We start from the raw sequence: 25,314 nt of genomic DNA on the forward strand, positions 1-25,314 counted from the left end.
GAGTGGCACCAAAAGATTCATGCAAATTAACACCTGGTGAAGACTTCATGGGAAACACGTTACTATCTGGATGTCTAGTGTGCTTCTATTGTATAAGGGAAAAGAATGATCCATAATAGACGGCTTCCAGATGCTATTGGACTACAACTGCCATCAGCCCTAGGCAGCATAACCATAGGTCTCCAAGTAATACTCCTCCATACCATCTGAACTGAGAACACAGACAACAAAATGCAAGCCTATGACTAACAGCTTCAACTTTTTTCTCCCGTATGGTTTTTAACACCTCACCTGATGAAGAAGCCAGTGGAGATTTGAAAGCTTGCAACATGTATACTGTACATTTTAGTTGGACCAATAAAGGTATCACTGTTTGGTGGATTTTTGATGTCATTGGATCGGCATAACCATACATTTCATACATTTGAAAACTAGGGATCAAAGACTTGATTTTGATATTGGCATAGGGATGAGCTACAACCTGAGTTCCTCCTGCATGGTCCCAGGCATATCCAGATAACTAGCTTACACTGTGATTCATATGCACTGAAGTAACATAATAACCAACTCAAAGGCCCATTTGAGATACCAAATAAAGAGAATATTTATATTTAATATTTACCTTTCAGAATTTCTAGCACTTCATAAGATGCATCATCTTTTAGACACTCATAGAGACTTTGGGCAGTTCCATTATTTTGCTCAGAGTCCCTCCATTTCCGCAACATCATACATTTATATATATTGACATCTTCATCCTTTGCCTCAATCTGCTCGATATCTTCAACAGACAACTTAAGACATTGAATACCAATGACTTTCCAGTCTTTACCCATCTTCTTTGCAAGAATCATCAGCTGCTGATCAGTTAACACTATTTTAGTTTTAACGCCATCTAAAATACAAAAAAGTTACATAGTTATTGCTTTTGCTTTTCCAATGAGGAGGCTGTTTATTTAGCAGAAGTTACTTAACAGGGCTTTCTTTTCCCTGTAACTTTAGGAGAAATTGGAAGACTAGGCTTGGTGAATCAAGAATCCAACTTTATTTGGGGAAGAAAATGTATTTCTGTCTCCCAATCTGACAGAGCAGAATCTGGACAGAATGGTAGCCCTTGAACCATGAGCTCATATATTCCAATATAGGACTTTATTGCATTGCAACCGGTGCGCAATGTACCTCTTCCAAATTGTGCTCAAATTCAGAAATTACACTGATTTTATCACACCAACATATTCCACGAAATGGCTTCCTGTTCCCTCCAGTGTTGAATAAGGTGCTTTGGCAGCTATTTTTTCCAATTCCGAAGCTTCCGATTTGGAAAAAATGGCTGCCGAAGCAACTTATGGAGCCCGAATTCAACACTGGAGGGAACCGGAAGCTGTTTTGAGGAAAATGTCCATGTAATAAAATCATCGTAATGTCTGAATATAAGCCCAATTTGGAAAAGGTAAATCAGGCACCAGAAGCGATGCAATAAAGTCCGTAGTTTGCCAAGGTTGCAAAATCTGGGAAAATTCCATGAAGCCAACAAATGTGACAGAAGTCTAAGTTTCTAGATGTCATTCAGTAATGTATGGCTTCCTGCAGGTAAACAACTGTTCCCAGTCTTTGCTACATAACCCACTCCCCAGTCTCTTGACCTCTTAAGAAACAAAATATGCTGTGTAACCTTCACAGTGTCAGCTTATTCTTTTGAAAGAATTTCCCTAGCACCCAAGATACACAAATAAAAGATGCAAGCGTTTTTAAAGTTAGCACATGCGAAGCTACTTTAAGTTCCCTTTCATTACTTTTCTCATACAAGAAGGGCATTCAATTATCATTTATGATACATCTTTTCATCTAGGCAGCACGCAGGGACAGCTGGCAATTGACTCCTCCTAGGGAGATATTCTCTTCCCCCACCTCCCAATTTCTTATACACTGCTCCCTCGGGTTACGAAATTAATTCGTTCCGCGGCCGCTTTCATAACCCGAAAAGCCTTCGTAAGCCGAAATGCCATAGGCGCTAATGGGGAAAAGCCGCGATTCCGTGCGAAAAAGCCGAAAAAAGCACCAAATTTTTTTTCGTAACCCGAAAAACATTCGTAACCCGGAACAATTATTTCCTATGGGATTTTTTCGTATCCCGGAAATTTCGTAACCTGGGTATTTCGTATCCCGAGGTACCACTGTACTACATAATGGGCAGGGAGTGGGGACAGAAATCTTGAAGTAATGAAAACAACAGAACAGCAACATACCAACATAGCAATAAACAAAAACATACAACATACAAAGACTGGACAAAGAGGAAAAAGGGCAGAGGAGATCTCCTGATGATGCCCTGAGTTTGTACAAGAACCATTTCTGTGGGTTATGGAACAGATTAGTGATCCTTGGCAGAAATGAAAGATCTAAATGCAGAACATTTTCTGCATGAAACACACACAAGCCAGGATTGCAGAACAACGGCTTCAAATATGAAACCCTCTAACTGAATGTTGTGGACATCAGGGGAAAAAAGGGTTGAAGGTGTATGTTATTTAAGGCACCCATTATCTAGATTTTAAAAGGCAGGAACATGAAAACCATCCACTAATCAATCTGTTACCAATTAGTTTTATTCCCAGCTTAGAGTCTGTAACATTCATGTGGGTTATGCAATGCTACACCTTTCACAAAGTTCCACACAACTAGGAGAGTAATGATGGCAGTAATAGTCCTCTGTACAATTGTATCAGAGTTGAGACTGTAGTCTCAAGTGTTATTGATGACTACTACTTGCTTTTTTTAAGGTTCTGATGTTAAGCCTCTCACATATAACTTCACTGTTGATGTTCTAATACATTTTAATATATCTTTGATTAAACATTAGATTTTATTGCAGAACACGGCAGGTTATGGCAAATATCTATGATTGTTCACTAACTGAGCAGACATATCAAAGACTGGTTCTTCCCTAGCAAGATGTACACTATTCTCAGTAGGTCCATATGAATTTCACTCTTCTGATCACTGTCCATATTACAACTCACATTAAGATTTAATCCTCCTTTAGCGCTACAGACCACAGGAAATATAAACAGAAATAATTTCTCACCTGCAGCAGTACCAATGTAGTGTAGTGCAATAAATGCCATTGAGCAAAACTACATCATGATCAAACTATGACAGGGAAAGGCACTAGTAGTATACAGAATTCAAAAGAAGGTACTCCTCTTGTGGACGATTTTTTTAATAACCATACTAACCACGACCTTTAATTTAGGCCAATCACCCCATAATATTAATATGTTACTTAAAACTTGCACCAAGAGGCAAACTCATGTTCTCCAGATGTTTTAGGCTACACCCTTATTATTATTAACTATTATTAACTATAATACCTATTTATTATTATTAATTATTTTCAAAGGAGATATCACAAATGCTCTGCATAAAGATCTTATTGCTATATTGTTGGGGTCTATACAGTTAGAAATTACAAGAACGTGGAAAACTTTGGAAGATCTTTCACTTCAAAGTATGCCAGACTTCATGTGGAGAACCACGTTTTCAGAAGAAAAAAACACCTGTAGAATTAGAATGGCTAGAGGTGAAATTTAAAAATATACTTTTGCCAGTCTGGGCTCCTTTCATTGCATTAACAACTTAGGAAGATTCATGGGGTGGTTCACCATCACATCAGTAATCAGTTTAGGCTTCATTGTTTTAAGTTGGTTATACTTTATGTAAGGTTTATGCATACAGTTGATTTTAGAATTAATGTTAGTATTACTTGGCTGACTGTGTTGTGATTTGTCATCTTGTTTTTTCTCGTTTTGTTTTAGTTTAGCCCTGAATTTATTCTCTGCTCCAAGTGACTCAGGAAATGACTTATCCCAGGCAGCCCTTCTTATGAGATTTTTTAGCTGAAGTTGCAAGTGGATCTAATGTGGGACCCCATGCATGCAACCCATCTACTCTACCACTGCAGTATTAAATACAAACTTAAGCTGATTATTTGCTAAGTATGGTGAGTCCTGCTCAGGATTCTAGCCATCTATGCCTTTTTTCCCCCTATAACACACCTTTGCATCTCTCTCCTCCATACAACAGACACTCAGCTTTGTGTGACCACTGAGCTGTGGGAAGAGGATTAATAATAATAATAATAATAATATAATAATAATAAAATTTTATTTATACCCCGCCCTTCCAAATAGATCAGGGCGGCTTACAAAATGCACCTTAGTGCAGCAGTATACAATTTAAAAACAGATTAAAACAACAACAGTTCATAAAAACAATAAAAGACCCCTTAGCCCAACCTCACGGCCACGAGAGAGGAGGGAGGCCCACAGGATGTTTAGTCGGGGAATGCCTGATTAAATAGGAAGGTTTTAAGTCCCTTCCTAAATTGGGCCAGGGTGGTAGATGAGCGGAGCTCTATGGGCAGCGTGTTCCAAAGGGCTGGGGCAGCTGTGGAGAAGGATCTTCTGGCCGTAGCGGCCAACCTTGCCCCAGGCACCTTCATATCATAATAAATTTTATTTATATACCACCTTTCCAACAGATCAAAGCGGTTTATAAAAATGCATAAACAATTACATGAACAATTACATAATACATAAATAATTATAAATTCATACCCTTACCTTAACTAAATACAGTTAAATTAATCAAAATACAGTTAACATCAAAGTACAGTTCAATTAATTGCATTCAAATATATAAAAATATACCCTCCCCTACCAACCAAATGGACTGGCCCTCGCCCTTGCTCCCCCCAAAGCGGCTCCCCCAAAGGGGCGACTATTATTAATCTCTTAGGAATTTCCCTCTTAAATATTTTTTGTACTTTTTGCAAACGCTGTGATTTTGCAAAGTATACTAATAACTCCCTCTTATTTCAATGTTACCTCATTTCTGTTTTGATCTTTTCAGTGTGAGTTAACTAACTGAGTAATAATAATTAATGGGAGAGACTGAGAAAGTCATATGCCAAGACTGCTGCCACACCGCAGAATTAATGCAATTTAACATGGGTTTAGCTGTCATGGCTCCATCCTATGGAATCCTCAGATTTGTAGTTTGTTGGAGCACTAGAGCTCTCTGACAGAGAAAGCTAAATATCTCACAAAACTACAAATCCTAGAATTACATAGCATTAAGCCATGGCAGTTAAAGCAGTGTCAAACTGCATTATTTCTGCAGTGCAGATGCAGCCTACGTCTAGTTAGAACTGCCCTATACTGTCAAAAGTTGTCTTTCTGTATTGGTTTAGAAGTACTGTATGGAAATGATCAAGCATCTCCCTCTAGTGGTCACTTGTGAAACACAGTAAAGCTACATACAAAGGCGAAGATCTCTTGTGCATTTACAGTTACAGCCCTTCCTATCCACGGATTTCTTGTGCAAGGATTCAGACATCCACAGCTTGAAAAGATTTTTAAAAATATATAAATTCTGAAAAGCAAACCCTGATTTTGCCATTTTACCATTTTACTATACATTGTATATAATGGGACTCAATCATCCTGGATTTTGGTATCCTTGAAGGGTCCTGGAACCAAACCCCAGTGGATACCAAGGGCCCAATGTATAGCATTTCGGTGCCGCTAAATTGCCATGGCTGCATCCTACAGCATTGTGGGATTTGGTGAGGCACTAGTGTTCTCTGGCAGAAAATTCTAAATATCTCACAAAATCACAAATCCCAGCATTCCATAAGGTGAAATCACAAAATTATGATATAATTGTGTAGCGTTAAAGAGACCTAAATTTATGCATTTGAAGGCTATTCAGATAACTTTTTCCACATTCAGATCGTATGTCTTTTAAAGCTATATACAAATACAAATGAATGATTTTTACAATTGAAGTTGTTATTATATGTTTACTAATTAAAAATGAAACATTAATATGTCACAGAATGGGCTTGTTGAAGAGTCACTACATAATATTTTTATCTTAACTACATAAAAATCTTTACCTGGAACAGTATCACCCTTTAGCCGTTTATTGCAAAGCTCATCTCCTGAAAGACTGGTACTGGATTTTCGTCTCTTGACGCCTGAGGAAAACAAAGTAAAGGACATAGCATCCAAGTTTTCCATTTTGGGAAGCCTTCTAAACATAGCCAAGTGGGCTTGTATCTATAGTTCAGGATACTACTGCACCAGGCCCCTTTGCTTGTCCAGGGAGAGGGGCAGTTGATTGTCTTCCTACCATATGCTCACCTCTACATGTTGGTCCACAAGGATAGAACTACAGGGGAGCAAAGTGAGGTCATTGCCTCCAAATGAAATTTTTCTTATTATTATTATTAACCTTTATTTATAAAGCGCTGTAAATTTACACAGCGCTGTACATATAATCTTTTAGTTCGACGGTTCCGTGCCCTCAGGTTTACAGTTCCCAAATACATAACATAGCAGTAATTCAGAACATCAATCAGAAATTAGAAATCACAGAAGGTAAAATAATATTTCTAACAATAATAGCAGCAAGAATGACTCTGGCAAGATACTGGAAAGTAGAAGGAACACTGTGATGTCCTGCCAGGACTGATTGAATCTCCCACTGCATTTTCTTTCACATTGGTTCAGGCCATAGTATGTTTAGTGTAGAAAAGTTCTTTGTATTAGTTGTGGGAGTAGCTGTAGGATCCCCTGCATTATTTCCAGGTTTGGTCTGCCCTTTCCCAGCATGCTCTGTTGTAGCTGGAAGCTTTTAGTTTGGAGCAGTCTTTGCTGTGAGCAGGCAGAGAGCTGTCTTTTGGTGGCAAACAGGCCCAAAGGGCATTTCTTACACTTTAGCCATTTTAGTTGCCAAATACTTTAGCCAATTTAGTTACCAGGACCAAGTTTAGCCAATTTAGTTACCAAATACATTAGCCATTTTAGTTACAGTGGTGCCTCGGGTTACGAAATTAATTCGTTCCGCCATTCCTTTCGTAACCCGAAAATTTCGTAACCCGAAACACTTTTCCGTTAGCACTGGAAAGCCTATAGCTGCACTTTGCAGCATTTGAATTTCGCGCCGAAATGAATTTCGTAACCCGAAAAATATTTCGTAACCCGAAACAGTTTTTGCCAATCCAACTTTTTCGTATCCCGGAAATTTCGTAACCCAATCATTTCGTATCCCGAGGCACCACTGTACCAGTATTTAGCCAAATTAGTTACCATCAGCAAGTGAATAAAGGAGTTCAGGAGCTGAAAGACCCTGCACCAGCTCCATTGAGTGAGGAGAGCAAACCAACATCAGACCCAGAAAGATGACACCCTGAAGATTGCTGAAACTGTAAAGTATCTTTTGTTTAGAGCTGGGGAGGAGAAAACTCTTTATTTTTGTCCTTTAAATTAAATTTCCCCCCCTTTTGAACTTTACATTCAGCTTCAGAGCCTTTTTGGGTAAAGAGTTTGATCTCACCAGGGTACCGGCGTTGCACACCCAAACCTGCCACCACCTTTAGTTGGGTGTGTCTTCGCAAACACCATCGATTGAAGAATGGAAATTGAAAATATTTGATTTTTTTGAAATGGATAAATTGGCTTATTTAACAAGACACCAATCTTTACAATAAAATTTATGAAGAATGGTAACCATGGATTAAATATCCGGAAAATAAATGGGTAGCTCTGACAGACTGAGTCGATGGTGAATTGGTAGGGACAGAAGAGATGAAAAATATTTAATTAATTGTATCTATGTCTTGTTGTGGATATAAATATTTAGATATATAAATAGGAATAGGATTAGAAACCATTGGGGGAAGTATATTTATTCTGGGAAAGAGATGTTGTTTTCCAGATCTAATGAAATTACAATTCTAGTTGAAATGAAAGATTTAATACATTAGTCACCTATGGATTATACATAAGAGAGTGATTAAAAGTGAGTAGATAATTATCTTTTTTTCTTATTTATTGGTTCTAACGTGACAACTTTGGAAGTGCAAGTTTGAACAGTTCTGAATATGTATTGAATGGATTAGTTAATTACATAAACAAGTTTATTTTTTAAATAATTTATAGATATATATGTAGGATTTTAATGTATATGAATAAAAATTAAAAATAATTAACAATAATAAATATTAAAAAAATTAAAAAGAACATCAATTAAGCATTTAGAATTACAGTTTTGATATTCCAGGAAAAAGTAAAGGCAAAGTGACCAAAGGCATGTGAACACAGCAAACATGAATGAATGATGTGAATGATTTGCAATGTCTCATTCTCTGCCATGCTAGAAATTTAAAGGCTGAAGGAACATTTTATTTGGAGAGATAATATACTCATTTTGTACACCCCTGCTAGTTCCAGAAGACAAAAAAAACCTCCTTTTGGAAAGGATGGTGACTGCAAATGGAGGAAAGGGGAAATTTTAACTAAATTATACTTAAAATTTAACTAAAATTTTAAATGATTTTATATAGGGTGCGTGTTTTAATTATGTTTTAACTTTTGTATGTTTTATATTAAGTTTAAAGTGTTTTAACTAGATTACTTTAATTGTTTTAACATTTTTATTGTAAAGTTGTTTTTTTTTTTAAATATATAGTGTGAGCGGCCTTGAGTCCCTTTCTTTGAGAGAAAGGCAGCATAAAAATGAAATTAAATAAATAAATAAATTAGGCCTGTACAAACAAAAGTGCTATCTGGTCATGCTGCAAAATCCTTAAAGATCAAAATTAAGACCTGACTTTGGGAGAAACATACAATACAAATTCAAATGCGGAAACAAGCTAAATAAACCACCATGCTGAGAATTGCAATAACAGTTCCTATTCAATGAGTAAGATGAATGCAAATACAGAGCGCAGCTGACATTGTGCCTCGTATATGGTTTCACATAACTTACCATTACAGATTCTTTTTGGCTTGTTGTTATTCTGGCTAGGTACAGTCCAGTCACCTGATAAACAGATATTTTTAAAAGAATTAAAGCCTACTGTACAGTCATCTGCACTGTTAACAAATATTTCACCTGGAAATATTACTGTATATTCCATTCTCAGGAAAGCATGAACAAAACAGTTCCAATGAGTTCTTACAATTTTCCCACTTGGAGACTTTTAGTCACCAAAAAAGCTTCATCTTGCTGATTGCACAGCAAGCAAATGATGGTCATTCAGGCTTTTAAAGTCCATTTTCCATTATAACATTTTTTTTAAAAAAATGAAATTCACGTTCTAGAACTTAAAACAGCAGAGATTTTTTAAACAACAACTATAAAGCACATAAATATATAGATTCATTACTAAATATTAGAAACTACAACCACATCCTGCAGTGTTTTTGAAAGATGTTTACAGTTAAATGGATTTGCAGTGCTCCAGAAAGTATCCAAGGAAGCTTCCCCCAAACTCTCATGTAGCGTGGTATCAGGTTTTTTTTGTTTTGGTACAGAGCACTGAAGAATAAGAAAAAGCATCACACATTTATCTCACACTGTTTCTAACTGTTCCACCAATAAACCTCCTTGCAGAATAATCAGCCTAATTCTAATAACAAATAGTAGCTGGTTAAGTCATAGCTACTTGTGAGGCCTTGCTTTTAGACCTTTCATCTCTGTCAAATGGCCATGTTTGCCATATTCTGCATGGTATTGAAAATACCTAAAAAAGAATGATTGCATTTGTTCTCCTTTCACATCCGTAAGTTCTATAAGTCCACTTGGGCAAACATTTTCCTATACCTACAGATGATCTTAGTGCATATTTGCAACATTTCACAGATAAATAAGGAGACAAGTGGTCAAGCAATATTAGCATATGGTCAAGATGGTAAAGGTTATGAATGAGAAAGAACACACTGCAGCACTTTGCTTTTACCAGAGCCTATGGGAAAGGGCAAGTTTCCACCCTTTTCTCTTCTCTGCTATGAAAGGTTAAGTGGTAGTTTAAGAAGTTATAATTCTAATTCAAAGATATAGCCATGTTAGTCTGTAGAATCAGTATGTAGAGAGAACTTGTTGTACCTTTGAGACAAGAAAGAAGCTTTCATAGACTTAAGTCTACTTCCTCATATGCAGTTGGTGGCGTTGAAAGCCCAGGACAGACCTATATATGGCATTGGTGTATGAGAATATCAATTCAAATTCAAAATCATTTGTGTATGGAAATGAAGTGGCAAGTCCAGTTTTAACTATGGTTGTTTGTGAGCGAAGGCATTGGAAAATAGCCTTTGTGCATGGAGATGAAGTGGCAAGCCCAATGAATTATATTTTTCCAGTTAATTATATAATTGTCAGTTAATTATATAATTACAATTATAATGTGTGAAATAACGTGAGGCAGAAGCCACCAGGCATATTTACCTTGTCTTCATTCTAATAAACATAGATCTACTGTATTATTAGACCAAAATCGGTATTTCTGAACTGGGCCAATGCTTCTACATCATGTTCAAAGACCTCACTACTGTCTTTACTGCTTGAATATTAGGCAATAGCATTCCTTACTTTTTTACTTTATTTTATTTATATCATGCCTTTATCCCAACATGGGAACCAAGGTGGCAGCATGGGATCCATATCAACCTTTTTCAGTCTGATATGCTCTAGGTCCTATTATCCCCAGATAATATGGCCATTGTAGATCTAGAGCAGGGGTAGGCAACCTGCGGCCCGCGGGCCGGATGTGGCCCGGCAAGGCCTTGAGACCGGCCCCAGCCCGGTCCTGCCGCCAATTGCCGCCGGAGCCTTTGGCCTCTCGCGTGAGGGCGTGGGGCCTTTGGCCTATCAGGAGGAGGTGGGCAAGGGGGGGCAAGGGGGGCAGTTGTCTATAGAAGCCTCCAAAACATGCATTTATATTAACATTTTTTTAAAAAATCAGCAAATTTTTAGCGTGTCCTCCATTTAAAAAAAGTGTCCTCCATTTGAAATTTTTGTCCTAGATTTGTCCCGGTTTATTTATTTAATTAATTTTTTTAAAATTATTTAATTATATATATATATATTTGCTTTGGCCCCCCAGTTGTCTGAGGGACAGCAACCCGGCCCCCGGCTCAAATGGGTTGCCTACCCCTGATCTAGAGGACACTGGGTTGCAATAGCTACTGTAGTGAGCATGGTCCTACAGAGAAACTGTAAATAGGGAAATTAGCCTGGACATCTGCACTGTGCATAGAACATTACAGCACAGACTAAAATTGATATGAGGAAGCAATTTATGAGGGACACTTGTTTCAGTCATCCAGGACCAGGCTGGCAATTGTTAATCAGAATACTTTTTTGTCTAGATTAGAATGATAAAGTACACCATCAGAGTTTAAAACAGCATTAAATCTGGCAGATGTTTTTTTAATTATTAGTTGTTAAATTATGAATTGATTGTTTTAAATATGTATGCTCTTTTAACTGATTATGTACAGTATTTTAATTGATGTTCATGTTTTATCTGTGTTATGTGATTATTGATTGCTGTATTTTAATCTGTTGTTCCCCACCTGGCTCCATAGAGAGTGCCAGATAAGAAATAATAGTAAGGATAATAGTTGTTGTTAACTGAGAATTGACAAAACAATAACCAGGCCTCATTGAGGTATACTTCACAGCATGGCATACCTGTATATAAAAAACCATAGGCTTTCCGTGAGAACTGAATGGGTTTCAAATTTCCTACCTCTTGATCGACAGTGGAGAGAGGAGAAGCTTGCTGTAGTTATTCCACTTCTCCTTTTTCAGAACTGTTGCAGTTTCCATTTCTAACTTTGTGGGGCATTCTTTATAAAAAGTCTCAAAATCCATGCCACTATAATCCTCCTGGATACTCTCACTCTGGGGGCCTGCCACAGTAGTGAAGGAGGTGGGCTGGGTTTTTTGTTTTGTTTTGGTTGTTTTGTTTTGAACACCAATAAAACTTCATTTATGCCAATGGCACTGTCTCATCTTGACCACCCTTGAATCTATTTTAACATGATAGCCCCCATCAAGCCCCCAAATCAATATACAGTAGCTATTTTTAGGTGAAAACAGTATTAATTTATTTAAATTCTTCATCTAAAGGTCATCTTTGAATCATTACAAAGCACAATGTTTTGGTGGATTGGGTAGTAGATCTGGATAATTGCAATTATATAGAAGTAGAACTCAGAAGCTACCTTTGAAAGAAAATGAATTCTACTTTAGGACTGAAATGATTTACTAGTCAACAATTGCTACTGAACTGCAGTGTAGCTATAATAGTACATCTACTCTAAATTATGCAGAAATGAACGGAGAGTGCTTTTGACCTTTGTCCTAACTTGCCAAACCTTTCATTTGTGTGATGGTAAAGGAAAGCAATAGCAATAATGCAAGAAGCATTAGAGAGTATCAAAATAGCAAATAATTGCACCATTTTGTTTATACTGTTGTACTTAGTATTAATACAAGTTAGAAAGGGCAGCCAGCTTACAAGATGAGAAAACAACCTCTAATTTCACAGTTATTTCTTTTATTTAAAACACTGTCTATCTAAAGCATTTAAAATAATATCCCTTCCACTAAAATTTTATTTATTTAATTTATGATTAAAAATAAATATTAAATTCAAACATAATGACACAAAGATTACAAATTATATTCTATGGAGGTATTTACATTTTTGAAGGACTGTTCCCCACAAAACCACCCCTCAGTTCCCCACCACCACCATTGTTTAAACTCACCCTGAGTTCAAAAAGCAGTTTGATGTTGACTATAGTTTTTTACTGAATAATGCTAATTGCATCCCAAGTAAATTAGTAGGGTTTAAGTGCACTTTTGGTACACTAAGTTCTGCCTAAGGGAATCTTACTTTCTCTTAGCTTTGCTTTCCATACAGTTTCTTCAGATTCCAAGTCCACTAAAGATAATGTAAGTTCCACTGGCTGTTCCACATATACCTCAAAAAATGGTTTCTCTGCTAGGGAAGAGTGATCACCAAACTCAATTTCCTAGAAAGTTGAAATCAAAGAATTAAAAATCTATTTCAAGTGTCAAAGCAGAGCTTGATTTCATGGCACACCTTTCTCTATGTAAGAGTATTGACATTTATTAAAATGCCAGGAATCAGTAACAGTAACATCTGTCTTAAAAGCAGCAATGAAAATTGTAAAAAATATTGTCCTTCACAAAATGACACACTTGTTGACAAGACAATTGTAGTAGAATGAAGAACATACCTCAGGGGTTATATCAACTTCTGGATCACTAAGTAATCTGTATTTCTTTCCACCTTGGAGTAATTTATGACAAGGGGGTTTCTCAATTTTAATGAATGTATTAGGAGAACGTTTCACAGATTTTGACACATCCTAAAATTAAAAACAACACTATTTTAATTCTGATTGACCAACCAAAGAAGTACTATACCTTGATGTGAGTTTATCTGTATAGCAAGTTTTAAAGTCTATTGGGAAAGTGGGATTCATCTTCCTCTTCATCCAGTCTGTAGGTGGTAGGTAGTGAAACTGCACAACTGGGTGGAGGTCACTGTGGGCCATGTACTAAACACCCTACTGTAAATGAACAGGTTTTTTGTGGGCTCTGCCCATAGGCATCTGCAGATCCTACCATCTAAACTGCTACTGTGCCTCAATTACATGCTAAATTTACTTGTTTGTTTGCCTTAACAGCTGGTGACTCTAGCAGATACTACAACAGAAGGAAGCACCACAGTAGGAGGTATTTATTTTATATATAAAATAAGGTATTTTATATTTATATTTTCAAGGAAGATGTCAGCAAAATCTTGACCTTACCTTTATAACTGAGCTGTTATTACTAGCCATATACACACGGAATTCCAAGGAAGGTAGGTTACTGACAACTTTGTATAAAATGACAACACCATGGTAATATACTGGATCATATTTCTCAATTACTGGTCCAACAGGAGACAATGAGCTCACATTCCACTTGATGTGTGTGGCTGAGTGATCAACAGAACATTCAAATTCTGGACCATTATTTTTGAAGTGGAACACATTGAAGGTTACATCAGTTAAATGGTCTGCAGAAAAATATCATAACATTAATGCTTTCAGAAAATGTGCCCTAGTACATAGATATATAAATATATATCAATTCATTGAAAAATCCTTACCATTAAGGCAAAGAGTATGTGGAAACTGAATGGAAGTAAGAACAGATGGTGTTGTACATTTGACATCAAATATTGGACCCACAATTATCCAGGGTTCCTTAATATATCCAGCATATTTGGTCCAAGACAAAAGGGAATATTTAATGATAGCAGCTTTGGTTACTTCAAAGATCAACCCTGTGATGGTGCACTGATAAACTCCTTCACCATGCAACTTCAACCTACATAGGAGACACATTAAATATTATCCTTCAGCACATGCTAAATTATTTTTCTTCTTGCCTCTACACTTCTTTACCATTCAAAGTACATATGAGTAAATGGCACACTGACATTGCTATCACTGTTTTTCCTGTCCATAGTAAACTGGTTCCTTTTTTAAACTTTCCCTGTCTAAATTTAAGAAATCCACTTCTAAAAACAAAGAAGTTAGCCTGACTTCACCTCTCTCATACTAATCCACTTGTAAGCACACTTCCTAAAAGATGAGGCAGAGGAAAAGCCTGGAAATTAACAGGGAAAAATATTTGTACCTCTAAGTTGTTACAAAAATTACCAATATTTTAAAATATATATATAATTTCATTAATGGGTTGTGTACCATTTCATTTCCTTTCATTTTAATTTACTGCATAAGGTGGACATTGTTTGCTTTTTTTTAAAGACATTCTAACTTTTGAGGATAATTACAAAATGTTACTAGTGCATTATTAAATATTATTGTAATAAATTCTGTTAAGTTTGTATTATTATAATAATTACTGTAATCAATTATGTTAATTGTTAATGGTAATGTTAATGAATTAGCTTTAAAATTCCTCTTTAATGCTCTCCTAACAAGAAAAAGTCAGAAAATGATCATCAGGCCTAAATGAAATACAGATATCTTGAGAAAAACAATTTCTTTAGATACAAAAAATGCTCCTAGTGATTTTACATTAAGTTAAACATGTACAAAACATTCTGAGCCATGTTCCAAAACATCTTGATATATTCTACTGATAAGGTAACAGCTAGAACACTAAAATAAGATACAAAGAACAAGTGTAATGCACATAGTTTGAAAGCTGTGGAACAGAGCAGATGAGCACAAAAGAGCAGCCTGAGTCCATCTAGAAGTGGGTCGGAACCCTGCTGTCTGCATGGCCCACTCCCAAGTCTTTCACCCCTATGTTTCCTCCTTATTGGTGACTTTCTATGTATGTATGTCCTAGCCTTTCGTTATTCATTTGTTTCAAGTGCATGGTTTTGTAACAATTCTATGTAAAATTGATTTAATTGCTAGTTCGGTGTAGAACCCTGTGCTTCCAAGCCAGAGTCCACTTGGTGCTGCGTCAAATAAACAGCTGAGTTCAATTAACTATCAGGGTTTAAAAAAAGAAAGAAATCCTCTTCATGTAAAGTCGAAGCCTTTCACGGCCGGCATCCATTCTGTATCCATCCCCTTCAGTTCCTACCCAGATGCTTTGGAACTATGTAGGTGAAAACACAGAACTCAAAGAGAATGCCCCATTCCGTATTTCTGCTTCTCCTATTGTACCAAAACATGCATATGTACATGAGCAGTTATGTGTGCATACATTCCACAAATATTTCTCAGTCATCATTTGCCAATCATATTGAACAAAACCTACCAGAGTTGTCCTCTAGACAGTCTTCTTGGGGTTACTTGTTCTTGTTGCCCCTTTAATATTTTTGTTTAAAGAAATGAAAAACAAATTAGTAAGCTGTTGGTGTTTTATTTATGAAACAGCAATCAACACAAAGCCCTGACTCAATTTTTAAAACCTACTTGTCGGATCTTGCATTGTTCACAGTGTTGCTGGATGTTCACCTCTAAATTGAACCACAGAAAGAGGTAAGGTTTTTTTTTTTTTCAAATGAATATTATTGAATTAATGAAACAAACAAGAAAAACATTGTACCTGATTCAACACAAACTAACTGTGGTTCTTTCTTTTCAAGATCCTCATCTGTAAAAAAAAAAATAATTTGCTCGTATGTGTCATTATTCATCATGATCCAAATCAACAATTTCCACAGATATATACAGATGGCATGTTGAGGTGAGAGACTTTTTGTTTTTGTTTTCACATTTATTCTTTCATTTTGTGCTTTGTATTTATTGTACAGTGTGTGCTACATCTACCAGCATTCCAGGCAAATTTCTGTTCTTCATAAAAGTTTTATATAAACTATTATAGCAGCTTTTGCAATAAAAATGAAGCTAATACTTCCCTAATATCAGTGTTCACCTTTCATAATATATTATAAGATTAAAAGCTACTCCTTACAACATATAATTAACTTCCTGAATTCACTACCAGGTAATGGCAATGGAATAATGGTATTTTTTCATGGTCTAATGTTAATGCTAATGTGCATAATGTTTATTCATTACGTCACAAGCATTATTTTCATTTTAGAGTCACTTGGAAGGATTGGATCATTTCTCTGTTTAAAAAAAAACAAATAAAAATTAAAGAAAACATATCATTAACATGTTAACCTCAAAATCTAAACTAATATTAATGTTAATATCTTTTAAATGTTAACGTAATGACTCATGCTAATATGGTTGCCCTTTTAGACCACAGTTTCATGATCTGGAAAGTACTTTTAAGTTGTGCACTATAAGTTTGTGCAACTGATCTCACTGAGTCTGGTTTAAGAATGACTACAGCTAGGTCCAACCCTCTATTAGTTGCACTTACTGTACTTCCTTTTAAAATCTATGGGACTTCAGTCAGGATGTTCATCCACATTCAGACCTAATTTAGGTCTAATCTGCACTGCATCCCACTAAGCAAATTTCATATAAACTCATATTTGTAGGAAAGGATGTTTGATAAATTTTTACACTTAAGAAATAAAAGCCTTTTGGGGCACAACCAAATGCCCAATTACATCAGCAATCTCTTTCTAAACCTGGCAGATACTCTTTGGGAAGCTTATAAGGAAAGCATGGAAGCAACCCCTGGCCCCGTTGTCATCCCCAGGACCTGGTAATCCTGAAGACTTTGACCTAATTATTTAACTATTATGATAACACAATGGGCTCTTACTATGTGGTTTGGTTCCAGAACATCCTCATGGACATACATGGATGCTCAAGTTCCATGAATACTCAAATTCCATTATATACAGCAGAATAGTAAAATGATGGCCCTTATATAAAATGGCAAAATCAAGGTTTGTTTTTATGAATTATTTGACACCAGGAAATATTTTCAAGACGTGGATGGTTAAATCCAGGGATACAGAATCTGTGGATATGGTGGCCCAACTAGTAATAATCATTAATATTATCCCTCATTTATTTTTCATTTATGGTGGTGGCTAGTGGCTCCCATGTCAATGGAGTGGTTGTAGTCAAAACTTTAAATGAGGTATCCAACATTGTGAAGTTATTTGTGAATAGGGCTCAGCTGTATGCACCAGCCACAAGTCCTGGGTTCCCCCCAGGCTTGTGTCGTCCTCTTTGGACAATGCAGGCCAATACCCCCACACCAAAATCAGGCAGACTGGCCATGGATCTGGTTATCCTGGTCTGATCCTGACTCAAAGGGGCCTTACTGCAAGTCAAAACGACTCACTGTTTGCAGTGGAGTTTCTAGAAATCTTTGTGGCAACACCCAGCAGACCAGACAGCCCTGCACACCCCTTATCTTTCTCTGACATTGCCTCTACTGAAGACCCTTGTCAGAGCCTCTGACATGGAAAGGGTGCACCTGGCCATGAGTGTAGGCAGGTGCCTTGTTTCCATGTTAACGGCAGCAACAGGGGTCTTTTCAATGAAGACAACATAGGAGGAAGGTAAGGGATGTGCAGCAGTAGTATGCCCATGGCATGGCAGAAGGAAGATGTATAGACACTCACCCATCTCTGCACCAGCCCAAAGACTGACTCAGATCAGGCTTGGCCCATGCTCTCTTAGCCCGCCTGCTCAAGCTCTTAAAGTGTGAACTAATACCCATAGTGGATTCAACATCCCACTGGCATGGAAGCCATCATATGTCACAGCTTGTTTATCCTTACTTCTGGCATGTCTTAAATTTTGAAAACACTCCAAGCAAGAACTAAAAGAAAACCTGAAGGATAAAAAATAATTATCAACAAAGTGTTTATAGGATAGAAAAGCTGCCTTTCAAATGTTGATATTCATTGTTTTGTGAGATGAATCTTTGAAGACCAGCATATATTCCCTGTGACCAGTAGAATAATATTAAAAAATTATATTCTCATCAGATTACTGATGAAGTTATGCTGAAACTACTCCACTTTCCTGAAAACAGTCATCTCAACTTTACTGTGGTACACAGCCTTTTGGATTATATTTTGTTAGCCCTATTGTGGTACATAGCTGATTAGATTCTATTTTATTCATGAATCCAATTTGCATTGGGATTTAGATAGACTTGGATATTAATTTGGCTTGAACTCAATTCTGGAATTCCATGTATGGCTTTAGGATTATTTATTAGAACCGAGGTTGGTCTTCAGAGTAGTTATCTCTCTGTATATGTGTTTATAAGTTGTTATATACTGTAGTACTGTATTGCCAGTCTTATTAACTTTTTGCTGACAATAAATGTTATAGTTGTCTGCACATGTCTTTATAAGTTCTTATATATTATAATACTGTATTGCTTACAGGCTTCTGTTGCTGTACATTTCCTATGTTCTTTATAGTATTACCTTCTGCCCTATTAATACTTTGTTGATAATCATGTCTAGATTGTTGTTTTTCACTTAAGGATTTGGTTTTGGTTTTGTTGTTGTTTTGTCCTTGCTTGGAGTGTTTTGCTTCTTTGGAGACCATTCTTAATTTCCTGTGGTTTGTGGTTTAAATTATAGAGACACAATATTTGGTTTAAGGATAGATTTAAACACTGGAGTATGACTCTGGAGACTAGGGTTCAAATCCCCAATCAGCCATGGAAACCCATGGAAACCTTGGGCAGGTCATACTTTCATGGCCTCAGAAGAAAGCAGTAGCAAACCCCTCTGAACAAATCTTTGAAACTTAATGCATTGTCAGTAATGGTCATACAACTGTTTTTAAACTTGTTCTGTCTCATTCTGTTTAGCTACACAAATGTACCTTTCCAATTGTCTTTGCAAACTTTTTCTTATAGCTTCCCTGAAAGAAAATCAATTAGGGATAATAAAATTCAGAGCACTAACTTGGTTCCTCTGCATCTGCCTCATTGGTATCTGTAAAAGGAAAGATTTTATTGTTGGAACTAATGTTGATTTGTTTTTTAAAAAAACCAAGTTGGTATAGGATAGTAACAAATATACACCAAAATATATTTGCTGCTTACTGACAACAACCATTTCCTCTCATTAATTTCCTGTCCATCCTGTTTTGCCACTTTTGCTGCCAACTTCCAAGCATGTTTATGGCCTGTTGTTGCCATGACTAGCAACCTCACACAGTCTCATTTTAACAAGCATTATTTTTAAGATACGAGATTTTTTTATGTTCTTAACCCATAAAGAACCACAGAAGCCACATACACAGAGAGAAAGGAGCAAAGGAATCTCCTTATATAGAGGGAAACAGCTGGCTTTATTGTTGTTTTGATATTTGAAGTTGCATAAATACCTTCAAAAGAGAAGAGGCAGTAAATGAATGGGGTCTGCAAGATAAAATGCTAATATATGGCCATGGTGGCAAACTTCTGGCATGCATGCCACAGGTGCCACATTTCACCCGGCACGGGCCAGGGAGGAGGAACAGACATACGTGTGCCTGTTCCTCCTCCGTGATATTTCCCATGCTGTCTCCCGACCTCCAGCTGTTTGTCTGAGACATCTGGAAAGTGAAAAATGACGCAAGAGAGAAGGAGCCACAGGCGTGCACCTCTGGTTCCTCCTCCTGGACTTCTACCAGACTTCAGCTGCCTCTCCAAGTCAGCTGGAGGCCGTGAAAAGGGTGGGGGAGAAGAGTGACCGGTGTGCGCCAGTTGCCCCCCCCCCACAGAGACCTTTCCCAGTCTCCAGCTGTCTCCGGATTGACAGCTGAGAGTCAGGAAAAGTCCAGGAGGAGGAGGACCGGGCGCGTGCCCACTCCTCCCCCTCCCCACAGGCCCTTCTTGACCCCCAGATTCCTCCGAAGGGACAGCTGGGGGTGAGGAAAGGTCCAGGAAGAGGAGGACCAGGCACATGGCCAATCCTCCTCCTCTTCACAGACCATTCCTGACCCCCAGCTGTCTCTCAGAGACAGCTGGTGGCCAGGGGAAGGGCAGAAGGAGGAGAAGGAGCATCCGTTGCCCCCCTCCCAAACCCTCCCCAGCTTCTAGCTTTCTCTCACCCATCTCTGCACAGGGGAGAAGTCCTGTCCCAGAAGCCCCGCCCCAGCACGTAGGCCTGCCTCAGGAGGGCAAAAGTCCTGCCCCCAGCACGTGGCCCCAAAAAGGTTTGCCATCACTGCTATATGGGATGCTCTTTTCCAGCATCTAGCCAGTCAGCCAGCCATCCTACGTTCCAGAACATCCCTATTTGCAGAAATTCAGAATTCCATATAGCTTGGAAATGTTATGTTTTAGGATGATAATTCCCCAAATTCTTCAACCAGCCTAGGAATGTCAGTGGTCGCTTACATGTCAATTGGGCAGTGAATCCACTCTGTATTTTTATGCCAACTTTAAAGGAAGTATCCAAGCTGCAGAACCAGTTTAGGGAATAGGGCCCACACATTAGATAGCTCTTTTTAAATTTAGACTAGGACTGCATCCGCGCTGCAGAAACAATCCAATTTGACACCACTTTCACTCCAATGACTTAATGCTATGGAATTCTAGGAATTATAGTTTGTTGTGGCACCAGAGCTCTCTGACAGAGAAAGTTAAATGTCTCACAAAACTACATTTCCCAGAATTCCATAGCATTGAGCCATGGCAATTAAAGTGGTGTCGAACTGCATGATTTCTGCAGTGCGTTTACAGCCTATAACCTAAAATGGATTCACCACCACCCTGACATAGAAACCAGTAGCTATCTCTCTGTTCTAGTCCCTAAAAGTAATTTACCCAAGCTCTGGCATTCTGTGATCCACTTCTGTGGATGCTTCTGGAGGGTACTTCTGTGAATCTTAGAGATGCCCCAATCCTATTGTGCGTAGCTGATGCCATTTTGGTTACAAAGGGTCAACACTCAGAAAATGAGTTCACTGTCAATATATAGGACATGATGTAATATAAATACTGACCAGAATCACTTTCAGAGCTGCTTTCCGAATCACTTTCAGAACTGTTGTTACCTTTGCAAAACAAAAATGTGTTAGTACTGGTAATATTTAAATAATAGTTGAAAAACAGTGCATCTAATTTTTAAAAAAGTATAGGTGATGCCACAAAATAGAGTATAAAGTGCTCTAGTGACTAGCAGGACGTTTTGGCCACTTATGGAATGGTTGTTTCCAGCTTAGTGGAACAGCAGTACAGTACATGGGATACGTGATCCCATCTGCAAAGTTCCTCCATCTGCACAAGCTTGCATAAGACTTTCTACAGCCTCATTGTCTAAGCTTTCTGGCCCCTCTAAAATTCATAGCCTGCCAGCCTGTTGGTTAGTCCCAACTACAGTATACCTATTCAATCAACTTTTGAATGCTGAGTCAAAACACAGATAGATCCTATTTGTTGAATGAAAAAAAATTTCCAAGGTCTCATTCAATCCTTCATTCAAACAGAAGTCAGATACATTTCAACTAGCAGTGGCCAATTAAAATCATATGTTGTCCAATACTTCCCCCAGGCAGAAGACAACATTAGAGTACAGTATAGATTTATCTAAAATAAAAATGCCTCTTCTCCTTCACTCCCAACAGCCTCTGTGAAGAAGCATTTTTATTTAGTATAAATCTATACTCTAGTGTTACTTTCTGTCTGGAGAAAATACTGGCCAACATACAGTTTTCATCGGACAGTGATGAAGCCTGCTAGCTGAAGCAGATCTAACTTCTGTTTAACCAAAGAATCAGATGAGACCTTGGGCCATGTTTTTGTCTTCAATAAATAATTTATGACTTATGGACTGCTGTTTATAGTTTGGACTGTGTAGTTGATTATTTTAATGATTTATTATGTATGTTATATACCTTTACATACACATGCACATTTTATATTCATATCCTAACTTTCTGTTTACCTTTTGTTAGTTCAGTGAATTAGGTCTCATTCTTTTCTTTTGTCTGTTTTATATGGGATTAGCAAAACAGTCAGTCACATATATGAGATAAGTTCCATCAACATAACTTACCAGAATGCTTCACATTGACATATATTCATATTCATACACTTGAGAACCACCAATCAAGCAACTGGTATGAATCATAGCTTCAAAAAGTTACTTGCTTGGATAAATCCAAGATCCTGCTAATCTGATTGGTTGTTGGTCATACTGGTTGCAAGCATATGGGAGTTGTATTCCAAATAAATAAATGTTCTGAGCCATTGGGAAGAACATATTAGCCATAATCACAACAATAATTGCACTGCTCTCTGCATCAGTGGGAGGTTCCTTTACAGCTAATGATATACAGGTGGGCAGTTTTAAAAAGGATTGTAGCTGGAGAGGAAAGAGTGAAGGCTCCTTTCTGCATATTATGCAATATGGAACACCAGGGAGCAGAACACTTATTAATTTTATTTTTAACTTGATATGACTTCTCCATCAGCCATTAGTTCACATACAATGAGAAGGTAATAAAAGGATATATCATACATGACCTTTTCAAAGATAGATAACCTTTATTCATTACATCAACAATGCATCACAATATCTTCAAAATTTTCAACATCTCACCCAAAACTCTGCTTAAGCACTATCATATATAGTCAAGTTGTTAAACAATACAAAATCTGAGCGGATGGACCTATTGTATTTTGATTCTGCTGGATCTTAAAAAATCAAAAGTAGGGGGAAATAACTTGATGTGGCTCCTACTGATACATTAAGCATCATTTTAGTTTGGTACGTATGCTTTAAAACCCCTGGTGGTACACTGTAAAAAGAAATCTTCCCAGTAGCTCTTGATCAAGAATTCACAGAACAGCACCTTCTATTCCTGGTACTTTGATTCTATCCTGTTAGAAACATGTTTCCATCTAACAAAATTCCTGAAAACCCCCTGAAGGCCTTAACTTGCCCAATCAGGTGCCTCCAGGGTGTGTTTGATTACAATTCATATCATCCTCACTTAGCTCAATTTGGGAAGGATGATATAAATAACTCCTAAATCAGAAAATAAAACAAAACAAAATTTGATAGTCCAAAATTGAATCACAACCAAGAGGTAACATTCCAAATCAAAAACCACATTCTTTTATTTCTATTTTTTACTGTATTTTTTTTAAAATAAGATAATATTTACCCAATGAATTGTCTTGATCACAGTCTTCATCCTTATCTTTAGACCTGCATCTATCTATGGAGGCAGGGAGAGGAAGAATACCAGTTAGGAATTAAATATTCAGGTTTTCATTAAAATATTATATCTCACTGAGGTGTAATGAACTACAAATGAAGCTAAGAACATAGGTAGGCTTGTAGGCAAACTATGTAAGACTACGAATAGCTGCAATCCATATGCAGAGTGATCTTGTAGCACCTTTGAGACTAAATGAAAGAAAGAAGTTGGCAGTATGAGCTTTCATAGACTTTAGTCTACGTCCTCAGGTGCATTTGGTACAAGATCTTTCTACATACTAATTCTACAGACTTAACACGGCTATATCTTTGTAATCCATACCATGTGATTCCATTACTTGATCAAAATCCCAACACTGTATGGCACTGGTCACTGGCATAATCCAAGTTTGGGCCTGTCCTTTCTTGGACCATAATGCCCCAGCCAGTATGACCACTAAGATTGTTGGAGCTGTAGTTCAAAAAAGCTGTGGTGCTGAGATATCTAGTAATACATAATAACATTAAGCATGGGTAGCACAAAGGAGATAAATCAGCAAACTACCATGCAATTCAGGCAAGTCTTTAGCTATCACAGTGCAATCAGTCTTCATGCCACAGCAGTCCTTCAGACCAAGATGCCAGAGCCATCTCAAATCAGCTTGTTAACAATAATCATATGAGAAAGTACTGCATGCACAAATAAATAAGGAATATAAAAAAGTATTTCCAACTTCTAGAAACCTAAAGAAAATCTATCATGGGGTTTTCTTGGCAAGATTTGTTTAGAGGAGGTTTGCTATTCCCTTTCCCTGAGAACATGTGACTTGCTCAAGGTGACCTACTATAACCTTAATTATTAATAGGGAATAGGTATTCAGTCTGTGCTCGATAGGGTTACACTCAGCCTAAAGACACAAGTTCACAAATTGGGTGTGCTCTTGGACTCAACTCTCAGCTTAGACATTCAGATTTCAGCAGTCGCCAGGAGTGCATTTCCACAGTTAAAGTTTGTACATCAGCTCCATTCCTTCAAACATCAGATCTGGCCATAGTGACACACACTTTAGTAACATTCCAGTTGAATTACTGTAATGCATTCTACATAGGTCTGCCTTTGAAGAGTGTTTGGAAATTTAAACTGTTCTAAAAAGCTGCAGCCAGATTGATAACTGAGGATGGCTACAGAAAACAAACAATTCCTTTGTTTCAATAGCTGCATTAGCTGACAGCCTATTTCCAAGTGCAAATCAAAATGTTGGTTGTGACCTATAAAGCCCTATATGGCTCAGGTTCAGGTTATTTGAAGAACTATATTCTCCCTTATAAACCAGTGCTCTTAGATCGACTGGAGAGGTGCATCTGGTGGGAACACAGGAAAGGACCTCCTAAATCACTACCCCAGACTCTGGAACTCCCTTCCCAGAGAAATTAGACTGACATCTGCCCTGCTTTCTTTTCAGACAAGTAAAGACTTTTCTGTTTAGACAGGCATTTGATGAGTGATTTTATAAAGCCTTTCTCACCTAAACATCATCCTGGATCTTGCTAAGTGTTATGCTAGGAGATTGGGGATTTATGGCGTATGGTTTTAATTTTTTGTTTGTTTTCAACTTTTGTAATTTTTAAGCCACTATATTAGTAGTAGTAGCAGCAGCAGCAGCAGTAGTAATAGCAGGCCATTACGCTATATAGAAAGCTTGAAAATCTATTAGAAATTTCTATTTCAGTAACTAAAAAGGTACACTTGTGAGGAAGAGGGGTGAATAAATAGCATAGTCAGTGACCATAATATGCTACTTTAAAACTTCATACTACTTTAGGATTTGCAGTAGTTCCCACTGTGATCAGGT

General features: G+C 37.4%; 1 protein-coding gene across 8 annotated transcripts in view; it reads right to left on the reverse strand.

The window, feature by feature from the left end:
* The window catches only part of LOC121926829 (NACHT, LRR and PYD domains-containing protein 1a-like), a 68,231-nt gene that overhangs the window by 30,866 nt on the left and 12,051 nt on the right, over positions 1 to 25,314 (reverse strand). For 4 of the 8 annotated variants that reach the window (XM_042460133.1, XM_042460131.1, XM_042460134.1 and 1 more), the window contains 13 exons: positions 23,427 to 23,480; positions 21,261 to 21,311; positions 19,232 to 19,261; positions 15,970 to 16,017; positions 15,837 to 15,880; positions 15,679 to 15,728; positions 14,045 to 14,265; positions 13,701 to 13,951; positions 13,122 to 13,253; positions 12,755 to 12,893; positions 8,836 to 8,889; positions 5,960 to 6,040; positions 623 to 895 (listed from right to left, as the gene is read on the reverse strand). In XM_042460133.1, the coding sequence (XP_042316067.1) occupies positions 623 to 895; positions 5,960 to 6,040; positions 8,836 to 8,889; positions 12,755 to 12,893; positions 13,122 to 13,253; positions 13,701 to 13,951; positions 14,045 to 14,265; positions 15,679 to 15,728; positions 15,837 to 15,880; positions 15,970 to 16,017; positions 19,232 to 19,261; positions 21,261 to 21,311; positions 23,427 to 23,480 (1,428 nt within the window). Of the gene's footprint in view, positions 1 to 622; positions 896 to 4,055; positions 4,110 to 5,959; positions 6,041 to 8,835; positions 8,890 to 12,754; positions 12,894 to 13,121; positions 13,254 to 13,700; positions 13,952 to 14,044; positions 14,266 to 15,678; positions 15,729 to 15,836; positions 15,881 to 15,969; positions 16,018 to 19,231; positions 19,262 to 21,260; positions 21,312 to 23,426; positions 23,481 to 25,314 lie in introns of all 8 variants that reach the window. The other 4 variants (XM_042460136.1, XM_042460139.1, XM_042460137.1 and 1 more) reach the window with 2 other exon arrangements.

This window comes from Sceloporus undulatus, chromosome 3 (genome assembly GCF_019175285.1).
Source record: "Sceloporus undulatus isolate JIND9_A2432 ecotype Alabama chromosome 3, SceUnd_v1.1, whole genome shotgun sequence".
NCBI lineage: Eukaryota > Metazoa > Chordata > Lepidosauria > Squamata > Phrynosomatidae > Sceloporus > Sceloporus undulatus.